The 18,738-nt window shown below is 37.1% G+C and overlaps 1 protein-coding gene across 1 annotated transcript in view; it reads left to right on the top strand.

The window, feature by feature from the left end:
• Window positions 1-18,732, top strand: part of CERT1 (ceramide transporter 1) — a 73,771-nt gene extending 55,039 nt beyond the window's left edge. Inside the window, exons 8-18 of the mRNA XM_035892794.1 lie at window positions 4,520-4,612; window positions 6,033-6,119; window positions 7,158-7,250; window positions 7,822-7,899; window positions 11,797-11,892; window positions 12,556-12,688; window positions 12,804-12,874; window positions 14,183-14,311; window positions 15,099-15,228; window positions 16,972-17,108; window positions 18,270-18,732. Of these exons, the coding sequence (XP_035748687.1) occupies window positions 4,520-4,612; window positions 6,033-6,119; window positions 7,158-7,250; window positions 7,822-7,899; window positions 11,797-11,892; window positions 12,556-12,688; window positions 12,804-12,874; window positions 14,183-14,311; window positions 15,099-15,228; window positions 16,972-17,099 (1,038 nt within the window). The 3' untranslated portion in view covers window positions 17,100-17,108; window positions 18,270-18,732. The remainder of the gene's footprint in view (window positions 1-4,519; window positions 4,613-6,032; window positions 6,120-7,157; window positions 7,251-7,821; window positions 7,900-11,796; window positions 11,893-12,555; window positions 12,689-12,803; window positions 12,875-14,182; window positions 14,312-15,098; window positions 15,229-16,971; window positions 17,109-18,269) is intronic.
• Window positions 18,733-18,738: the final 6 nt, after the last annotated feature.

Genomic DNA, 18,738 nt, shown 5'->3' with positions numbered 1-18,738 from the left:
CCAGGTTGGACGGGGCTCTGAGCAGCCTGATCTGGTTAGCGGTGTCCCTGCTCGCTGCAGGGGGGTTGGACTAGATGACCTCTAAAGGTCCCTTCCAAACCAAATCATTCTATGATTCTGTGATGCTATGATTCTATAGACTGCTGTGAAGAGTCTGACTCAGTTTCCTTATGACTTTCTTGGAGGTATTGGAAGGCTACTATTAGGTCCCTGCACAGAAGCCTTCTCTTCTCCTGGCTGAGCAAACAGAGTTCACTATTGTTGATCAGACTTTGCTTAGAGCATGGATGAAGTGAATTTTTCTTGTCCCTAGGTTAGTATATGTTAATACAAAACAATATGTTAATATAGGACTTAAATTCAGTTAGAGTAGTTAGTTGTCACTTTTTTCTTCTTCTGTGGACTAAATTTAAAGCATTTGTTTTTAGCTGTAAGTGGTTAACAAATTCAATTCTAAATTTCACTTTGGTCTCATGTGACTGATATCTCAAACAGCATGAATAAATACATTTTAAAGGGGGTCACAAGCTTATTGGATTTGTTTTCCCAGAAATTAAAAGAGCAGAAGCTTCTGAAAACTTGGAGGTTTTAAGTTGCTGTAGACTTGCAACTTTTTTAAAGTCACATTTGTCAATTCAGTTTTCTGGGGTTTACAGCACACTTATGGTAAAGTACTTTAATTCTAATATAAAATAATTGCTTTTCATTTGTATTCCTCTAATTGCTAACCTTTTGGCAGAGGAGATTTTTATTGAATTAAATAATACAGAATTGTGGTGGGCTAGCCTTGGTTAATGGCCAAATGCCCACCCAGCTGCTCACCACCCATCCAGCAGTTCTAGGGGGTAAAATAGGATGAGAAAGCTCATGGGTCAAGAGAAAAACAGGAAGATTGCTTACTGATTCTTGTCATGGCAGAATATTCTTGACTTGGGGAAAATCAGTTTGTTGCTGATTTTAAAATAGATTGGGTTAATGGGAAACAAAAGACAAAAGCTAGAACAGCTTTCTTGCCCCATTTCCAAAACTCAACTTCACTCCTTCACTGCAGGCTCCTCTACCTGCTGCTTGCCAGCCCCAAGCAGTGGGGGTCAGGAATTGGGGGTTGCAATCAGTCCAAAACACTTAATCTCTGCCACTCCTTCCTCCTCACACTTTTTCCCTGCTCCAGTGCAGGTCCTCTCCATGGGCAACAGTCCTCTAGGAAAAATCTGCAGTGTGGGTCTTCCACGGGACATGGTTCCTTCAGGAAATGTCTCTCTGCTCTGGTGCACAGTGTGGCTATGTTCTCTGCCCTGGAGCTGCTCCTCCCCCTCTTCTGGCCTAGGCATCTCCTCTGTTGTTGCTCACTTTTTGTTTCCCCTTCCTCCCTCCTGGGGGTGTTTTTTGCTCTTGAATACATTTTCAGAGAGGTGCCACACACGTGGTGGATGGGCTCAGCTCTATCCTGCAGTGGGTCTGTTCTGGAGCTGGATAGAACCAACTCTGTCTAATACAGGGCCCCCTGCAGAGGCCATCTCTGTAGTCCCACATGACCAACACCTTGACACCTACACGCTTAAAGACAGCAGTTGCCTGTATTTAGACCTCTGCTAGCACTATTCCACTTCAGTTGTAGAGCTGCTTTTGTTTTAGCTTGTTACTTCAGTGGTTAAACATGGTTTTATGAAAGTATCTTCTAGAACTATGGGCCTGAGTAAAAACCAGTGTTCTGTCATCTGATAAACAGATGTGGGAGGAGAACGGTGTTGATCTTTGTACTTCAGTTTTCTTGGATGGATGTGTAAACTGCTCTGAAAAGGAAGTAAATATTATGAGATGATAAAGTTCAGAATACCTTCTGTAAGAGAGACTAAAGGGGAAAATTACATGAAATTAGGCAGCTGTTTTATGTTTATGTTCTAGCTGGGAGGGTTTTAGAGCTCTTAGAAGCCTGTCCAGTGCCTGTAAAAGACCATCTAGCAGAGTCGAAAGGGGCAGCATCAAGTTTGTCCTGAGCATGTCAGCAGATCCACACTGCTGGCTGGGCGCTGTGCAGGTTTCTCACAGGAGGAACAAGATCTCTTGTCAGTGGCTAAAATCAATGACTGTTTTATAAGTAGTGTAAATGCCACTGTAATCCAGCTCACTCTCCTCTCCAGCCTCCTCAATCCACTAGCTTCAGAACTGCCTGTTAATTAACACAAAGGTGATTAGTAAGAGTCCTGTTACCTCGTGAAATTATACAGCCTCCACCTTGTAGAGGGCTAACTGAACCTAAAGATACAAGACAGATATATGTCTGCTGAACTTGAAGCAAAAATGTTTCAAAATTATAGCTGTCCTAAAAAAATTCTCATATTAAAAAAGCTGAAGTTCAGTAGAATTCGTTGAATCTGGAGGCGACTGCAGTCTGACAAGAGTTGAGTACAGTGTTATGAAGTGAGTATCTTTCTGTATCACCCCCCTTTTCTTTAAATAAAACAAAGGGGGTTGTTACATTCTGAAGGTTGGAAACTATTTCTAAAGCTTTGAGAACAATAAATTATTATAAAAAATCTCAATTTTTAAGGAGGCTACTGAAATAACGCACTTAACAATTGTAATTTTAGAATTCTATATTTAGTTTCCTTTCTGTTACCGAAACAGATGGCCAGAATAAAATTAATACAAAAGCATGTAATGTTATCTAAAGGTAATTGTAGTTACAGCTTTGCTTTCAACCATTTACTCTTATCTGTTAAGATTTTGAGCTTGACTTTTTATTTTTTCAGTGCAGTATATTTTTCAGTATGAGCCTCTTGAATGTGTTAAAATAGATTTTTCTTAAAAAGGATAAACAAGAAAAGGATTTAATCTCTAGTATCTGGTCCATTGTTTTATTTGCAACAAAATCCTTTTGATGATGCTTTTCTTGTTGTCTTGACTACAGCAACATTTTTCTATTCTTGTTTGCTTTGGTCTTACTAATTATTATTAATGAGCAAACTTATCTTTTGAACATTAAGTTTTACCTTAAAATTATCATGTTTGTGTAGCTTATTTGTTCACCTGTGACAATTGTAACTTAAGTATTTCATTAAATTATACAGAGTTTTAATACACCAGTAATTTTTCTGCTGCACAGTCAAACAGTTCCTCAATTTCTGCCTTATTTAATGTTGTTGCCGAGAGAAGGTGGCAGATTTGGAGAGTTGTCTTTTGACATGTGTTGAATTATCACTAATTTGCAGATTGAAGTACAGAAAGTGTGGGGATTTAGGGTGAGTGGGAGGAGGAGTTGTGTGGTGTGGTTGTTTTGTTTGTTTTGTTTTTCATTCCAAGTGTTCTGGGAAAACTTCTGTGCTTTCTCTTAACGACTTATACTCAAGTCATGCTTATACATCTTCAGGACTCTCCAGTTACTTTCAAAAAAGATAAATGTGCAAAATTTTGTGAAACATGTTAGCAGTTACTGCCTTTTTGTAATAGTTTCAGAAGGGAAAAGCCCACATTCAGAGATTCCTAAGAATTTTGCTGTGGAAAACTATACTATTTTGCTTTACATCAAAACTGTTGCTTTATTTATCAAACTTTTCTTTTGAAAGTGGAAAATGTGTTCCAGAGTGAATGTTACCACCAAACTCCCAGTTGGTAAATCAGCCTTTCGGTGTTGCTTAAGGGTTTTCCACTGAATCTTTAAAGTTCAAATTGGGTTGCTGAGTAATTATATTCATATCTGCCAGAAGTAGTGTGTGGTGTCCAATTGTCACCCATAAGACTTAACTTTCTTCTACCTGCAGTGATTCTGAAAGGGGACAGAGAAACATCTTACATTTTAAAGTTGAATTCTGCAAGAATTTCAGAGGTGTTTATAGCTTTTTCACTGAGAATACCTGGTAGTATGTAGAACTTGCAGAGGAGATACTAGGCTTGGCCTGATTCTGGCATTACTACTTTTTTATTCAAAATATACAATGATTTAGGCATCATCAGTGGCTCTAGTACAGTCACACACGTATTATGGGAGAATGATGTTGTTAGTCTTTGCATGGAGTTCACAAAATGATTTGCATTGATCCTATGCCAGCTAATTATAGATACAAACTTACATGCTGTGACTCATTAGTATCTCACCACATTCAACAAGTTAGCTTTTTACCAATCTTTTCGCCCTGTGTTACCACTGCCCAAGCATCTGTGTCAAGGAGGTTTATATAATCTGTCAGTCAGATACAGAGTGTGAGCCCCAAGGAACCATGAATAGCTATGCTTAATCTAGATACCAGTTTTTGCTTGCTGAGCAAGTTTCTTCCACATGACTTAAAGAAGGTATCCTCAAGTTAGCTAGTTCCCCAAGCTTTGTATCATATATGTTTGTATATGGGCACATACAATGCATGCATGAAAATCAATTCAGACAATCGGCAGCTTTGCAATTGTTACTTGCAAAAAAACTACACTGGTCATTCTATTTATTGGCATGTTATTGACTATTATCAGCATGACTATTATCAGTCAATTCATTCTCACTGCGTCAAATGATCATGTAATTTTACAGGAGACAGAGAAAAGGAGAAGATTTGAAGAAGCATACAAAAATGCTGTGACAGAACTGAAGAAAAAGTCCCACTTTGGAGGGCCGGACTATGAGGTACAAATTCTGCTTTTGGAATTTTTGAAAATTCTGTGACTTCTAAAGATTGGTTCGTTTCGCAAAGCAGGGAAAGGATGTGTAAATTAAGGTGTTTGACTGTGTTCATGCCAATTCTATTTTTCCACTTTGGAAACTGAGACTGGATGAAGACTCTCAGTCCTCAATTTTTTGAGAATGGAGGTCTGTCTTCATGTTCTGCTTTTGTCTAAAGCATTTTGCTTGCAGATATTTCTGCTGATTTTTTAAGTATTTTTCTTGTACGTTTGATACTGCTTAAATGCAATAATTTTGTACTTTCACTTTTTAGTGGTTCAGCTGTATAGATACGTAAAGCAAATATGAAAACCCTGACTGCAGAGGCAGTCCTAGAATATGAAGTTTAGCTGGAATTGATTTTTAACTTGTCACTACCACTTGAAACTTCATGTTGACAAATTCAGTGATTTTAGGTTCCTTTCATCTGTTAAATTGCATATTTCAGGAGCTTCCTCCTCAGTGAGATATTTAGTCCGTCTAAGATGCTTAAGCCACCTTCTGAAAAATAGTGTAAACTAATGCACCTATAATGCAGTTTGTATAATTTTTAAGAACTTGACCCTTTAATGTATATTAATCAAACACATTTCTACTTACAAATCATAGCCTGAGAAATGGTATTAATATGTTGAGATATTTAAAAGATGCTTCAGCTTAGATTCTCTGTTGTGACTGAGGCATATACTATAAAAGAAAAAGATGGATAGGAAGTTGGACTTTGTCTACCTGGCTATGAACCTAGCTGCTTCTCCCAGGTATCCCTGCTGTAAAGTAGGTTTTTTTAAATTTGCTGGACCATCTTGTTTTACAGTACAGTAAAAGCAGTAAACCTAATTTTCTGAAATTACCTCAAGTTTTTAACATTGACTCAACTCTACCTGCTGTTTCATGTTAAACTGTTCTTTCCAAGAATTTTCAGTAGAGATCCCCAAAATTTTGTCTTCTGTTATGTTTGAGCATGTATCTGAAATCCACCATAGGGCGCTGGAATACTTGGAAGGAGTCTAACTACACAATTACATTAATATGTGTACTTTAGTGACACACTGTAAACATCTTAAGAGAAGATACATGTTAACTAAAACCTAAATTTGATGTCAAAGCATGCTGACCCTGTTACTCAGTTTCCTGTTTTTCTTTGTACAACTATCCCTAAATTGTAGTTGGAGGGAGTAACTTCCTTTAACAAGTAGGGTTTTCAGAGGAAATGTAATCTAAGAATATTGGTGACAATGTTAGAGTTCTATAGAAGAAAATGGCTTCCATTGCACATGGCCAAAAAATGGCTTATATGCATATAAATATATATTTATGATATTAAACTTACGTGGAACTCCTGTGTCTCCAAAATTTTGAACTAGTTTTGTTTCTTATGCTCTAGGAGGGTCCTAATAGTCTGATTAATGAAGAAGAATTCTTTGATGCTGTTGAAGCTGCTCTCGATAGACAGGATAAAATGGAAGAACAGGTATTGATACTTGAAAAATGCCTTAATGATGGGCACTTCTTGGGAGACTTCTGTGACTTAAACTCAGACCTGGGATGCATCTCCTGAAGCTCTAGATATTTTGTTCTGACACTGACAAGGAGAATTCACTTAATATTTTTACAGATAAATATTGTTGCTTAACGCAAATTTCAATAAGGTGACTTCACAGCTTACATAGAAGAGGATAGTATAAGAGTTAAGCTAATTGAATGTTTCTAGTTTCTAATTCCTAAATTAGTGTCCTGTATAAAACTTACCTTTGTATGTAACTGATGACCTGTGCAAATAAGAATATCAAACACTGCAGCTGTTTCTGAAAGCCTAATCATTGCTCTGAAGCTTCTTTTGACTCTAGCAGTATGTGAAATAGGAAAGACACAATTCTGTTGGTGTTTGGTTTTATTTTAAAATTGTATAGGCTCTGGCTACTTGACTCTAGCAGTATGTGAAATAGGAAAGACGTAATTCTGTTGGTGTTTGGTTTTATTTTAAAATTCTATAGGCTCTGGCTACTTTTCTAACTCATTTCTGGAATACACTTCAGTGCATGGCAGGTAATATGTAGAATATGAGAGTATGTAGCAGTATATAAAATGAGAGTGAATAACTAAGTGGTGCATCCTTTGCCTTAAAATGCTTAGGCTTATGAATATAGTGAATAAAATGACTTGGTTAAGAATTAAAATACTTTCTAGTGGACATACAGTACCCAACAGAGTTTACCAATGTTGGGATCCCTTAGTGGAGAGTAAAAGTTTCGAGTGACTGTTGTACTACTACATGGATCCTTAATGCTGCCAATCTCTTTTCCTTAACTCAGAAATACGCTTTGAAGTGTAGAAAATTCAGTCTTCAGGCCCATTCACTTACTGAGCATTCCAGCAGGATGACAGCTTCATGCCAGTCATGGACAGCATTAGTTGGTGTAGCCACTATGTAGATTGAGGATGACTCACTCTGTTTCATAGTCCACCCAGTAGCAGCTGACTACTACTAATTAAACCTATTTTGTTGCAGTCCCAAAGTGAAAAGGTCAGATTACACTGGCCAACATCCTTACCTTCTGGAGATGCATATTCTGCTGTGGGGACTCATAGATTTGTCCAGAAGGTAAGATACTTCTCATGAACACCTCCGAATAATGGTCTGACCTATGATATTTCTATATAATATTTTACATGGGTAGGTGAGATTTTTTTTTTTAGGTGTTTCTAGTAACTTTCAATGGTTTACTCATTTTCAAATGAAGTAGCTGGAATTGGAGAAGGATTGTTTCCTGCCTTGGCTCAAAAGTACTGATTTGATTATCTATTTAGAATACTCTTGACTTGTATCAAGCTTGTCAGATAATAAAGGAAAAATCCCAACTTGCTAACCACAGTGTTTGTAAGATACCTTCACCAAAATTAATTGAATTGATTATTTAAAAAAAAATCCAATCTTTTGTATGAGGATCAGTTGACTTTTTTTAGTGTTACTGGAAACACTGTGCTCCTCTCAGGGCTACACTGGGAGCATAATACATAATAGGTGCATGAAATCAGCATTCGCTGCTGTGCTTGCTGCTTATGGTGCTTTTGTTTTCCTTTTCTTCATTATCTTGTGCTTGCAAGTTGGTACTGAATGCTCTGTTGTGCCTTTGTTCTGATTACTTGGTTTTTTCTTTGTCTGTCTCTGGTAGCCCTATAGTCGCTCTTCCTCCATGTCTTCCATTGATCTAGTCAGTGCCTCTGATGATGTTCACAGATTCAGCGCCCAGGTACTGTATTAATGTGTAGAGTGGGGGTTGCATATCTTTGCTGTATTTCATCCTCTTCTCTAGAACCTGGGTTTTTTGTTACATAAGTCACTGCTTGCTTTAAACTAGTACATTGAGACAAACAAAGGAGTTCTCTATTCCTGTACTAAATGGTTGTGTTTTTACATTCTGCTTGCATGCATATCATTTGTGCAGAGGCCCGAATCTTGTGGAACTGTTGGATTTAATTCAGTAGCTTTAATAAAAATGCCTACGATTTGAAAGTTTTGCATTTCTGACTATTATAAAAGTAGAATAACACCTGTTTTGTGTGGGCTGGAGATGGTCTTTGCTTCAACTTGAACAGTTTTTCGTGCTTTTAAATCAAAGGTTTGATTTTTGTCTTTAACATGTGTTTGTCATGACATTAAGATAACAAATGTTAAGGTTCACTATTACCATTTTTTATATCTAAAACTAGTTTTATTATTGAAAGATCATAATGTATGCTGTTGACAAACAAGATTGGGGGTATGAGAATTTTCCCTGAAGAGTTTCAATATATTCATTTATACTTCCAAAAATAAGTCTTTACATCCTGAATGTCAATGTAGTCATAGTGACATATTCCAGTAACATGGAAAATTACTCTAGGTGCTTGCTCTGAAGATCATAGTTGAGAGTAGAATTACATAGGTGAGTTCATGTGTTTGCTCTTTTAGTCTCAAAAAAAAGGTGTTCAGGCATGGCATTCATGCCATTAGTTTCCTTCTGCTAAGGTCCACATGTGATTGTGAATATGGAGCTTCCTTCTGGGATCTGTTATTTTGGAATTTTTTGAAATTATGGACTAACGCTGCAAACAACCTACTTTTTCAAATAGAAGGAATGAATTTTCTTTTGATTAACAGAGTCTGGAATTGTACCACCTACAGACCTTACTACCAGCTTTATGAGCAGGACCCTAACGCTTAAGGACTCGCTTATTGGACTGAAATCCCAACACTTGCCTTGACCTTTGGCTGTCACTTAATTTCTGAAATTTGAACTTACTGCAAGGGAAAAAAAATACACAGGTCATATTGCACAATGCTGATAGGCTCATCTGTTGGCACCCCAGTAGTCAAGTTCGTTTTTCAAGTTTATTCTTGATTGGGAGGAAGAGGAAAATCAAGTAATAGAAAGCAAGTTTGATTCCAAAGATAGGAACTGGTTGTCTGTCAGGCTCTGGTTACATGAGCAGTTCAGTATAAGCGAAACTCATACGCAAGCCGCCTCATTTTCACCTCTTTTATGCCTGTGATAACATTTGTGCGTTCATGTGATAAACCTGAGTATCAGAACACTACTGTGGCTGAAAAACTAACCATTTAAAAACAAATCTGAGGTTGACCAGGTCCTTACCGCAGTAATGTAGATTGAGGTTTAAGGACCAGGTTCAAATGGACTGGAGTCAAGTTGTTGCTTTTTTCAGCTGCTGTGTGAGTTGTTCCTAGACTGGATTCCTGCAAAGGGAATATTGGTATCAGTGAGTGGTCGAGTAGAAACCTGCAGCCTTGTTTTTAAGATTGAGAAGTATAAACATGCATTCTGATGGGACCTGGTTCTTCAGTTTGCCTCTAGAAAGGCATTGATTTGTCTTTGCCAGTTGAGTAGGAGGTTTTGTGCTTAAAACATTGTAGATGTTTTGCAGGTCCCTTTCTTTTAAAGGACTATCAGATTTTAAGATAGGATGAGCTGTTCTGAGGGCTTTTAAAGTGAAGACCTTCTCCGTTTAGGAAGGTTGCGTGGCATACGGGTTACAAGTATTTTTGCAGACCATTCCCATAGCCTGCCAAGAACCCAGAGGTAATAGTGTGGCCTCCCCAGTGGGAAAGAAGCTATGAATCTTGACTCGGTGCCTCCGAAACAGGTGCAGGTTGACAGACAGTGACCCGTGTGTAGATTACATAGTTTGGACAGGTAGTATGCACAAGGCAGTTGTAGGAAGTGCAATTTCTTGGTGCAGCAGAAGTAAGAAACTGTTCAGATTGGACTTCTGTGGAGGCCTCCTCCTCTTCTTTCCTTGCTGTTCCTCTCATCCCTCTGCATTTAGCATGAAGCAAAAAGCAGCAAAGGACAAAACAAAGATACTAAACTAGCTTTGTCCTTAATAGATTAGGAGCTAGGAGAGAAGAAACATAGGACCTGAAGGTGTTGCAGGTAAATGTTGGGAGCATGGCAAGGATTCCTTTCTGAAAGAAGTATGACCTACAGCTATTAACTTGAATATTTAAATAGCCCACATTCTTACCTGGTTTGGATTGTACTGTCATTGTTTCACTGGAAAAAAAAAATAAATAGAAGAATCTTTTGTAGAAAACCTGCTAGTAACTGGCAGGAAAAGATGGCCGTCTAAAAGGAGACACACAAATCTTGCAGGTGTTTTTAGTTCATTATAACTCAGAAACAAAACAAAACAAATGCCAAAGAAAACCCTAAAACCTGGACTGGTAACTTTTGCTTCTGTAGAGAAGTTCATAGTTAAAATAAGATAAACTAGAATTTCCATCCAGTAGGTTTTATTTTTGATGTTGTCCTTTGAGGATTTTTACTTGATTCAATTACTTTTTGCATCCTGGTCTTAAGTGTATTGTCCATGGAGTATATAGTACAAACAAAATGATTGCTTTAAATTAAAAGTAAATCACATCTTTCAGTTCTGTATCATATCAGAAAAAGAAGTGTTCTTTAATTTTGCTTTCTACTTGTTGTACTACTTGCTGGAATATATGTTTTATGTTATTTTATATGCACACTAGGCTTCATATTTTTGTGAGTTGCACAAAACCACTTATGGGTTCAGGTTATTAATCTTGGGATTGTGCACTACTTAGGCTAATCTTTGTGTGGATCAATTAACCTTTGCTTGTAGTGCTTTTCCTTTTGAAAAAAAAAAAGTATTTCTAGTAATTCAGGAAAATAGTGTAAATCACATGGACTTGCTGCGACACATTTTAGTAGTCACCTACCTTTTGGGTGGAAAAAAGTTATTGAAGTGTTACCAGTATTTGTAAATATTACGCAGCAATGGATACCTTAATTTTTGCTTCTGTTTTTATTTGCGGGAGAGTGAGATTTGGAAAGGGGTGGGGAACAAAAGAAACAGAATAAGATTGTAGATTTAAAATAAAAATCCATTTCCTGTCCCAGCGCCCATTTTCATGCACATTATATGGAATGAAAAAACGAGATATTCGTATAGCTTGATAAAAATGTATCAAATATATGGCCTTTAAATAAAGCATACAACTGTCTAGCTAAATAATTTTTAAATTAGTGTTTTATAATTACAGAGTCTCTGTATCATCATAATTTTTTGAATGTAAGCATTTCTGTTCTTTTTTTCTATCTGGCAACTGTGCAAAGATGCCAATGAAACAGAATAGGCATGCTTTGCTCATGACTGTTCAATGCACTGCTCTTCCAATGTGACTCCTGTTATGTATTCACTTTTTTAGAGTTTGTCTGTCTTCCTCCCCACCCCCCTGCCTTTGCTCAGCTTTTAAAATGCTCTTCAGTTAATATCTTACAGTGCATTGTAATTCTATTCAGAGATACCTGAAGTAAGTTCCTATACGGTGACATAAAGCTGTCTTAGGTAGAAATAGTGAGGTTTGACAGTTCTGAGGTGCAAAGAAAGGATAGGAAGTACCCGTAAAGAATGAAGTTGGAAGTTGAATCAAGATTTTGGTTGTTGTTTCTGAAGACCAGAAGTATCTGGTTGTTCTTAACCTGTAATAGAAAGCTCTGTTGTACAAATTCAGCTCCCACACAGGATTTGAAGTATTGACTTGTGGCTTCCAATACTGTATAGTCTCTGCCCAAGAAGATGGAAGGAATGAGTTAAAAATGTGTATTTTTTTTTTCATTTTAAAGGTGGAAGAGATGGTACAAAACCATATGACATATTCTTTGCAAGATGTAGGAGGAGATGCCAATTGGCAGCTAGTGGTAGAAGAAGGAGAAATGAAGGTAAACATTTGGGGTTTTGTTTAATTGATGTAAGATGATATGCTATGAAGACAGATACTTCCAGTCTGGTGGACTTGGCAGTGTTAGGTTTACAGTTGGACTTGATCTTAAGGGTCTTTTCCAACCTAAATGATTCTGTGGTTCTCTGGGAATACTATCACTCAGCAAGTTATGCTGCTAAAACTTCTTGCTGAGAATAGCATTGTTTAAGTTAGGACGGGAGTCCACATGAGCTGTGGCTTATAATATATTTATTCATACAAAATCCTGTGTAAATCTTGCAGTAGCTTTATCTTTGCAGATTCCTTTCTCAGTCTCTCCTACTTAAAACTTGCTATCAAAATGATGTGTAAATTTGATGTACGAAAATGTCATGGAGTAGCAAGGAGGCTGCTCTGCTGCGCTTGTACAGATCCTTGTGCGTAACGATAAATAAGGTAGCTTAATTTTTGGAGTAGAGATTCTTAAAATACTGGCATTGGAATGTGAATTGCCATGTAAGAATGTCTGCATTGGTAGTTACCAGAGAATGCTGACATGGCAAAATATTCTTTTGTTAGTCTTCTAGGTAAGTGTTTTTAAAAACCTGATGAAATTTTAACCAATTAAAACGTGGGTAGTTTTGACAATTTCTGTTCTACATTTCTTTGTATTTGGCTATAGGTATACAGAAGAGAGGTGGAAGAGAATGGAATAGTTTTAGATCCTTTGAAAGCAACCCATGCTGTTAAAGGGGTAACAGGGCATGAAGTTTGCCACTACTTCTGGAATGTCGATGTTCGTAATGACTGGGAAAGTAAGGAACTGATTCTTAAGCTTTGTGTTTTTATCAGCAAGGAGATTATTTATAACATTGACCTAGTATCTGTGCTTGTGTACTGATGGATTTTATTTTTCCCCCCCTCTTTTAGCAACAATTGAAAATTTCCATGTTGTGGAAAATTTAGCTGATAATGCAATCATCATTTACCAGACACATAAGGTAATAACGCTTCAGCCGTATGCGTATCTTACTAAGATAGTCTGGGGCATATATTTTCTAATCTTACTCTGAAATACTTCAGTGGCTTAACAAAGTACTGCTCAGAACAACATTTCAGAATAAGTTCTCTATTAACTTGCTCAGTTTTTCAAATTTGTCTTAATAGCATAATTGCTTGTGCATGTGTCTGATAGAGCTTGTAATAACAAATGAGTATTGTTTTTCATCTCCAAATATATCACTGTCAGCAAGCAAGAGTCATCTAAAGCAAACAATAAATCAACACCGACTACAAGGAAGGAACCTGTACCACTGTTATCTCACGTTTTGTTGCAATAATGCAAGCTATTGCTAACCACAATTAGGTGACATACATTTTTACATTATGAGGTGGTATAATTGCTGGTACAATATTTGTCCTTGTAATTTCATTATGTTTCCCTGCCCCCCTCAACCAGTTCTGGTGTAGCTTTACTAAAGTGCTCATTTGAATTATAATCCAACAACTGTAATTTAAAGGTTCCAAAAAATGGGAATGAAGTGTACAGATTCATCTTTAATCTTGCATGAGTCCATGTATTAGTATGCTCAAATATTAAACCAAATATTTTTCTTTGACAATTTTACCAGTAATGCAGTTACCTTAAAACTTCTGTAACAAGATGACTTGTGATTTTGAATAAGACAGTTGTGTAAACTGTATAGTGTTGTGGTAAAAGGTAGACTTTTTTCCCCTATTGAGTGTCAGGAAAATGGCTTTTTGTATATTTTCTTATTTTATCAACATACTGCTTCTGAAACTGTCGTTTAGATAATACCAGTTTACTGTATCTGTCTATACTACTGAAGTAGTAGCTTTTTGAAGTGGTATTTGTTTTAAGTGTCTCTCTCTTGCACTCCCTCTGGAGGCATAAGTAACTGGAGGGGCATCTATTTATACTTAACCACTACTTCATTTTACAAGCATTAACTAAAAAGTAAACCTGAGGTTGAGGGAACAGGAGGAGAACTGGCTCTTCCCCTTTGCTGAAAGAGTCATTGAAGCTTGGCTTCCTGCATTTCAAAGGCTTTAAACTTTTGCCTTAATTTTTTTTTTTAAAATTAAGCATAGCCATATAACTTGATATGCATCTGTACAATAGCTATGTTCTGTTTCAGTTTTGAAAATCAAATTACTAACTTGAAGGAAATTTTACTTATATAATGTCACTGACCTGTTTTACCTTGCTTGTTTTTTCCTTTATCTAAGCATAGTAAGTACTTAAGCTTTTCCAGTTTTGCAAATTACATTCAGGTGTTTCTCTGCAGAGGGTGTGGCCAGCTTCTCAAAGGGATGTGCTGTATTTGTCTGCCATCAGAAAGATACCAGCATTCAGTGAAAATGATCCTGAAACATGGATTGTGTGCAATTTCTCCGTGGAACATGACAGTGCTCCTGTAAGTATTACTTTTGTTCTATCAAGTTCTGCTTCTAAAATAACACTTTTCTATTACATGGTAATGCATGTGCAATACCTAGTGTGAGGGAGGTGGGGGGTGTTATGCAAAACCACAGTTTATTTAAAACAGGTGATACAATGACCTGACAAAGACATTCTGAGCTAAAAGGTTTCTTGATGTAACTCAACAGTTGGCAGATCTAAGGTGTTGCAGCAGAATGGAAGCAAAATTTCTGGAGATGTGGAAACATTTTAAAGAACTGAGGTTGTTTTGTATGTAATCAAATCAATAACTCTTCAGTATTGTCAGATATAGGCAGAGGCTCGTATAAGTGTAGATATGGAATCTGTTAGACTCCCATCTTACACAGTTCTGCCTTGGTTCTGTCAGATAGTAGCAATGATTGTTTGCTTTGGAGTATTTCTGTGTCTATGCCGTAGCCTGCTCACGAGGGAAAAGTTACTAACTGATATTTGTAAATGCTGATGCATTATTCTTTAAAAGCTTTCTTACTCATTTGTCACAATAATAGAAGTAATTCACTTATGTATTAAGCAAGCAGAAATATGAGATTCAGGCATTTTAGTTTAACCCTTTCCGTGGGTACACTGTGTACTTCTCATTTCACTCACATTCATGTTACATCCGTGTAGTGCTAGAATACAAACGCTCAAACATGGCTTCTGGAGGGTCTTAGACTTAATAGTATATTAAAATGTTAGCAGACAAGTATGCTGAAACAAATTTAGTTTGAGGCTTACAAATGTTTCTCTTTTTTTGGCAGCTGAACAATCGCTGTGTCCGTGCCAAGATAAATATTGCTATGATTTGTCAGACCTTAGTAAGCCCACCAGAGGGGAACAAGGAAATAAGCAGGGACAACATCCTATGCAAGATTACATATGTAGCTAATGGTAAGTCTAAAATTTTTCAGTATGACGTTCATGATACATGCTAATTCTGGGGAGCTGAATACTGGCAAAGAAAGCTTGATGCAGTTTTCTATATATAGCATCACACTTGTAGTCTTCATATTTAAAAAGACTCGAATTAATGTGCTACATGAGTCAGTGAGTAGTATCATTTATTGTGTGGCATTCTGGGAGGAATAAATGGGAGTGGTGTGTAGCTCAGTCCTAAGTAAAGAACCTTGGGGTGCAGGATGGTGGGCAGAAGAAGCGTCTGCAACTGGGATGACTTGGCATAGCTTTTAGGTTCATTAATAGTATGGGTTTTTTCATGTATTGCTGTATTTTTTTTTCCCCTGACTCACCTTGTTAGGCTGAAAAGGTGCTGATAGTGAAGATACAGTTCTTACCCTCAGTGTTAAGAAGAAAATACATTTCATGTGAGGATGTTTGTAGGCTGTATAATCCAGTCTACATATTTTTTTATTATTTTTTTAACTGATAGAATCCTAGGTACTGACTGAAAAGTTATCAAAGCCAAACTGTACTGTTACTGCACCCAGTATTTAGCAGCATATTGTAGTATTGGAGCTACATACTTATTAGCTCCTCTTCTGCAGCTACAAAACAGAGTACCTCACCTGCTTATTACTTTAAACTACCTATTACATGGCTTACTAAAGAGTCAGAGGCTAAAAAATTGGTTCAATAGATCTTTGCTGTGCAGGAGTGATGTAACTTGTATAAATCCTGGTCAAATAATATTATATGGTGTTAAACCCTGGGGTAAGCTGCTTGGTTTCCTTTTTAGAAGTTTCCCAATTACTTAAAAAATAAATTTTTTTTGTTGAAAAATTCTGTACTGTGATTACATGGGAAGTGGCAGCATTTTCAGCAAAATACTTGCCCTTTGAAGTGTATTTTAGAATCAGTTGGAATTTTGTTTGAAGTGCTTCAAAATAATTTGTAAGACATTGGCTATGTAGCAGTTACGCAGACAAGCACATCAGTTTTTGAGAAGTTAAAACTGACTTCTGTTTTCTTTGAAATAAGTACTACCTCAAGTCTCATTTTCTGTTGTTTCTTGGAAGTCCTTAGAGAATATCACCTTCTGTTTGGGTATTCTCCAGAGACTCACAACATACCATGTTTAATGTTTTCTAAATAGTGACTTCAGTGGCTGAGGGAGCTGTGGTTGTTTAGTCCGGAGAAGAGGAGGCTGAGGGAAGACCTTATCGCCCTCTACAGCTGCCTGAAAGGAGGCTGTAGCGAGGTGGGGGTCGGCCTCTTCTCCCTGGTAACGGACGATAGGACGAGGGGGAATGGTCTGAAGTTGTGCCAGGCCAGGTTTAGGTTGGATATTAGGAAAAATTTCTTCACAGAAAGGGTTGTCAGGCTCTGGGATGGGCTGCCCAGGTCGAGTCCCCATCCCGGGAGGATAGATGAGGTGCTTAGGGACATGGTTTAGTGGTGGGATGGCAGTGCTAGGTTAACAGTTGGACTTGAGGATCTTAAAGGTCTTCCCCAACCTAGACGATTTTACGATTCTATGATCATGAAACTGAACTGAGCTTGAGTATTAAGAGTAGAAAGTGCCACAATACAAGGCCATAAAAAAAAATAATCTGCTGATCATTATTCTTTCCTGTTACTTCAGAAAGTGTTGCAGGAATAATGAACTTATGTTTTCTTTTCTGGCCTCTAGCAGATTTGCTGTATTTCAATGTCTGTCTTCCTGTCTACTTCTAGTGAACCCAGGAGGATGGGCACCAGCATCAGTGTTACGGGCAGTGGCAAAACGAGAATATCCAAAATTCTTGAAGCGTTTTACATCATACGTGCAAGAGAAAACAGCAGGAAAGCCTATTTTATTCTAGTGATAGCAGGTATAAATTCATTTTTTTTATTCTTGATTCACTGCTGTAAATTTAAGGCCAAACAGAAGTATGCAGTCTAGAAGTGTTTTATTATGATTGCACGAATTCAGTGCTTAGTTTTAATATATGTATACAATATACTTTTTAAAACATTTGTGTAATTCGTGTGTATTATAAGTATGAAAAAAAGGGCTGCACAAGTTAACAAGCGTTAGTTTTTGTAGACTTTTACTAGTTTATCATGCAAGTTTTTGCATTCATGTCTAACTTATGTAGAAGTATAAAATGATGTAATATTGTTTTTTCTCAGCTATCACAGGCATTTTACAGTTCTGAAAAGAATATTTGCTGAAGTTTCTAGAGTCTCATGAGGTTTTGATATGTTAAATTCTACTTACTGCATATTTGATAGAATATTATGAAGGTTGAAGTGTTCTTTTATACTGACAGAATGGTTTTGATCTAGGATTTTTATTAATGGAACTTTTCTGACAGACCAGTGTCAATTACTGGAGTATTTAAAAGGCTTTGACTTAAATTTTTAGCCTTTCTGATGAGCCTCAGAAAGAAAAGGGATTTACAGATGCTTTCTGAAGTCAATGTATGTATTTTAATGGTATAGGTCATGGGGCTAATCTATAATTATTTTAATGTTTAAATGATGATAGGACATTAGAAGAGGATTTCTTGATTGTTTCTGGGGCTGTCTGAATCTGTCAGACATAAAAGCCTTAGTGCTAAGTAAGGCCTGGCTTATTTTGTTAAGTGTGAGCTCTTCCTGTATACTTCATTATGTGTAACTGCAGTGCCAAACCACCAAATTCCATTTGGTAGTTCTAATATTACAGCATGATCCGAAAATGAGTTTTTATCACTTTTCTATACGTGACATAGGCTACCTCTATTTTTGGGTTCTATTTATTATGTCACACTCCAAAAGTCTTAGTCATTTGATCCTTCTGTAGCAGGTAGCCCTGTAATGATTCACATTTTTAATTGTGTATTGTTAGAGAGCTAGTGTAGGTGAACCATTAAAAACACACCTGTCATGAGCCAGCAGTTCAAATGTGATCGTAGCAGTGCTGATACTATTTAAAGTACTTAAGTTCTTTTTTTCCTGTTGGTGTTCAAACTTTTCAGTGCTGTATTTTTGCCTTCGCTTACCTGCAGCGATCAGAACAAGACTGGGTGAGCATTCCACGTTGGAGAAGTGACCATGCATAGAGCACTCCATGCTGGAACGAAGGATCTACAGTCTTTTTATGGCCCAAGTTCTAGGCTTTGTATACTGAAGTGAAGAAGTGTTGCGACACCACAAGGCTGAATATTTAACATTAGCTCTCTCCTGATAACTTTTCTTGCTGAATCTGTGTAATTATAAATACATGTATTGATAACATGTATATGGCTCTATTTTTATTTGCTTGCTTTAGAAGAGGGAGAATGTGTACAACTTTGAATCACCAACATGGGTTACTGCTTTGATTTTAAACAACTTGCAGAATTTTCACTGTCAACCTTCCTAAGATACTCACACGGTTTTTGTGCATGTCTAAAAAGCACAAAAGACAAATGCACATATAGCATACTGTATGTGCTTTATATGCACAAAAATCTATGTGGTATTTGGGGGGGGGGG

The sequence above is a fragment of the Egretta garzetta genome, unplaced genomic scaffold (genome assembly GCF_000687185.1).
Source record: "Egretta garzetta isolate BGI_Z169 unplaced genomic scaffold, ASM68718v1 scaffold424, whole genome shotgun sequence".
In the NCBI taxonomy this organism is placed as follows: Eukaryota; Metazoa; Chordata; class Aves; order Pelecaniformes; family Ardeidae; genus Egretta; species Egretta garzetta.
The sequence above is the reverse complement of the archived record's forward strand: the minus strand, read 5'-3'. Positions and strand labels throughout refer to the sequence as shown.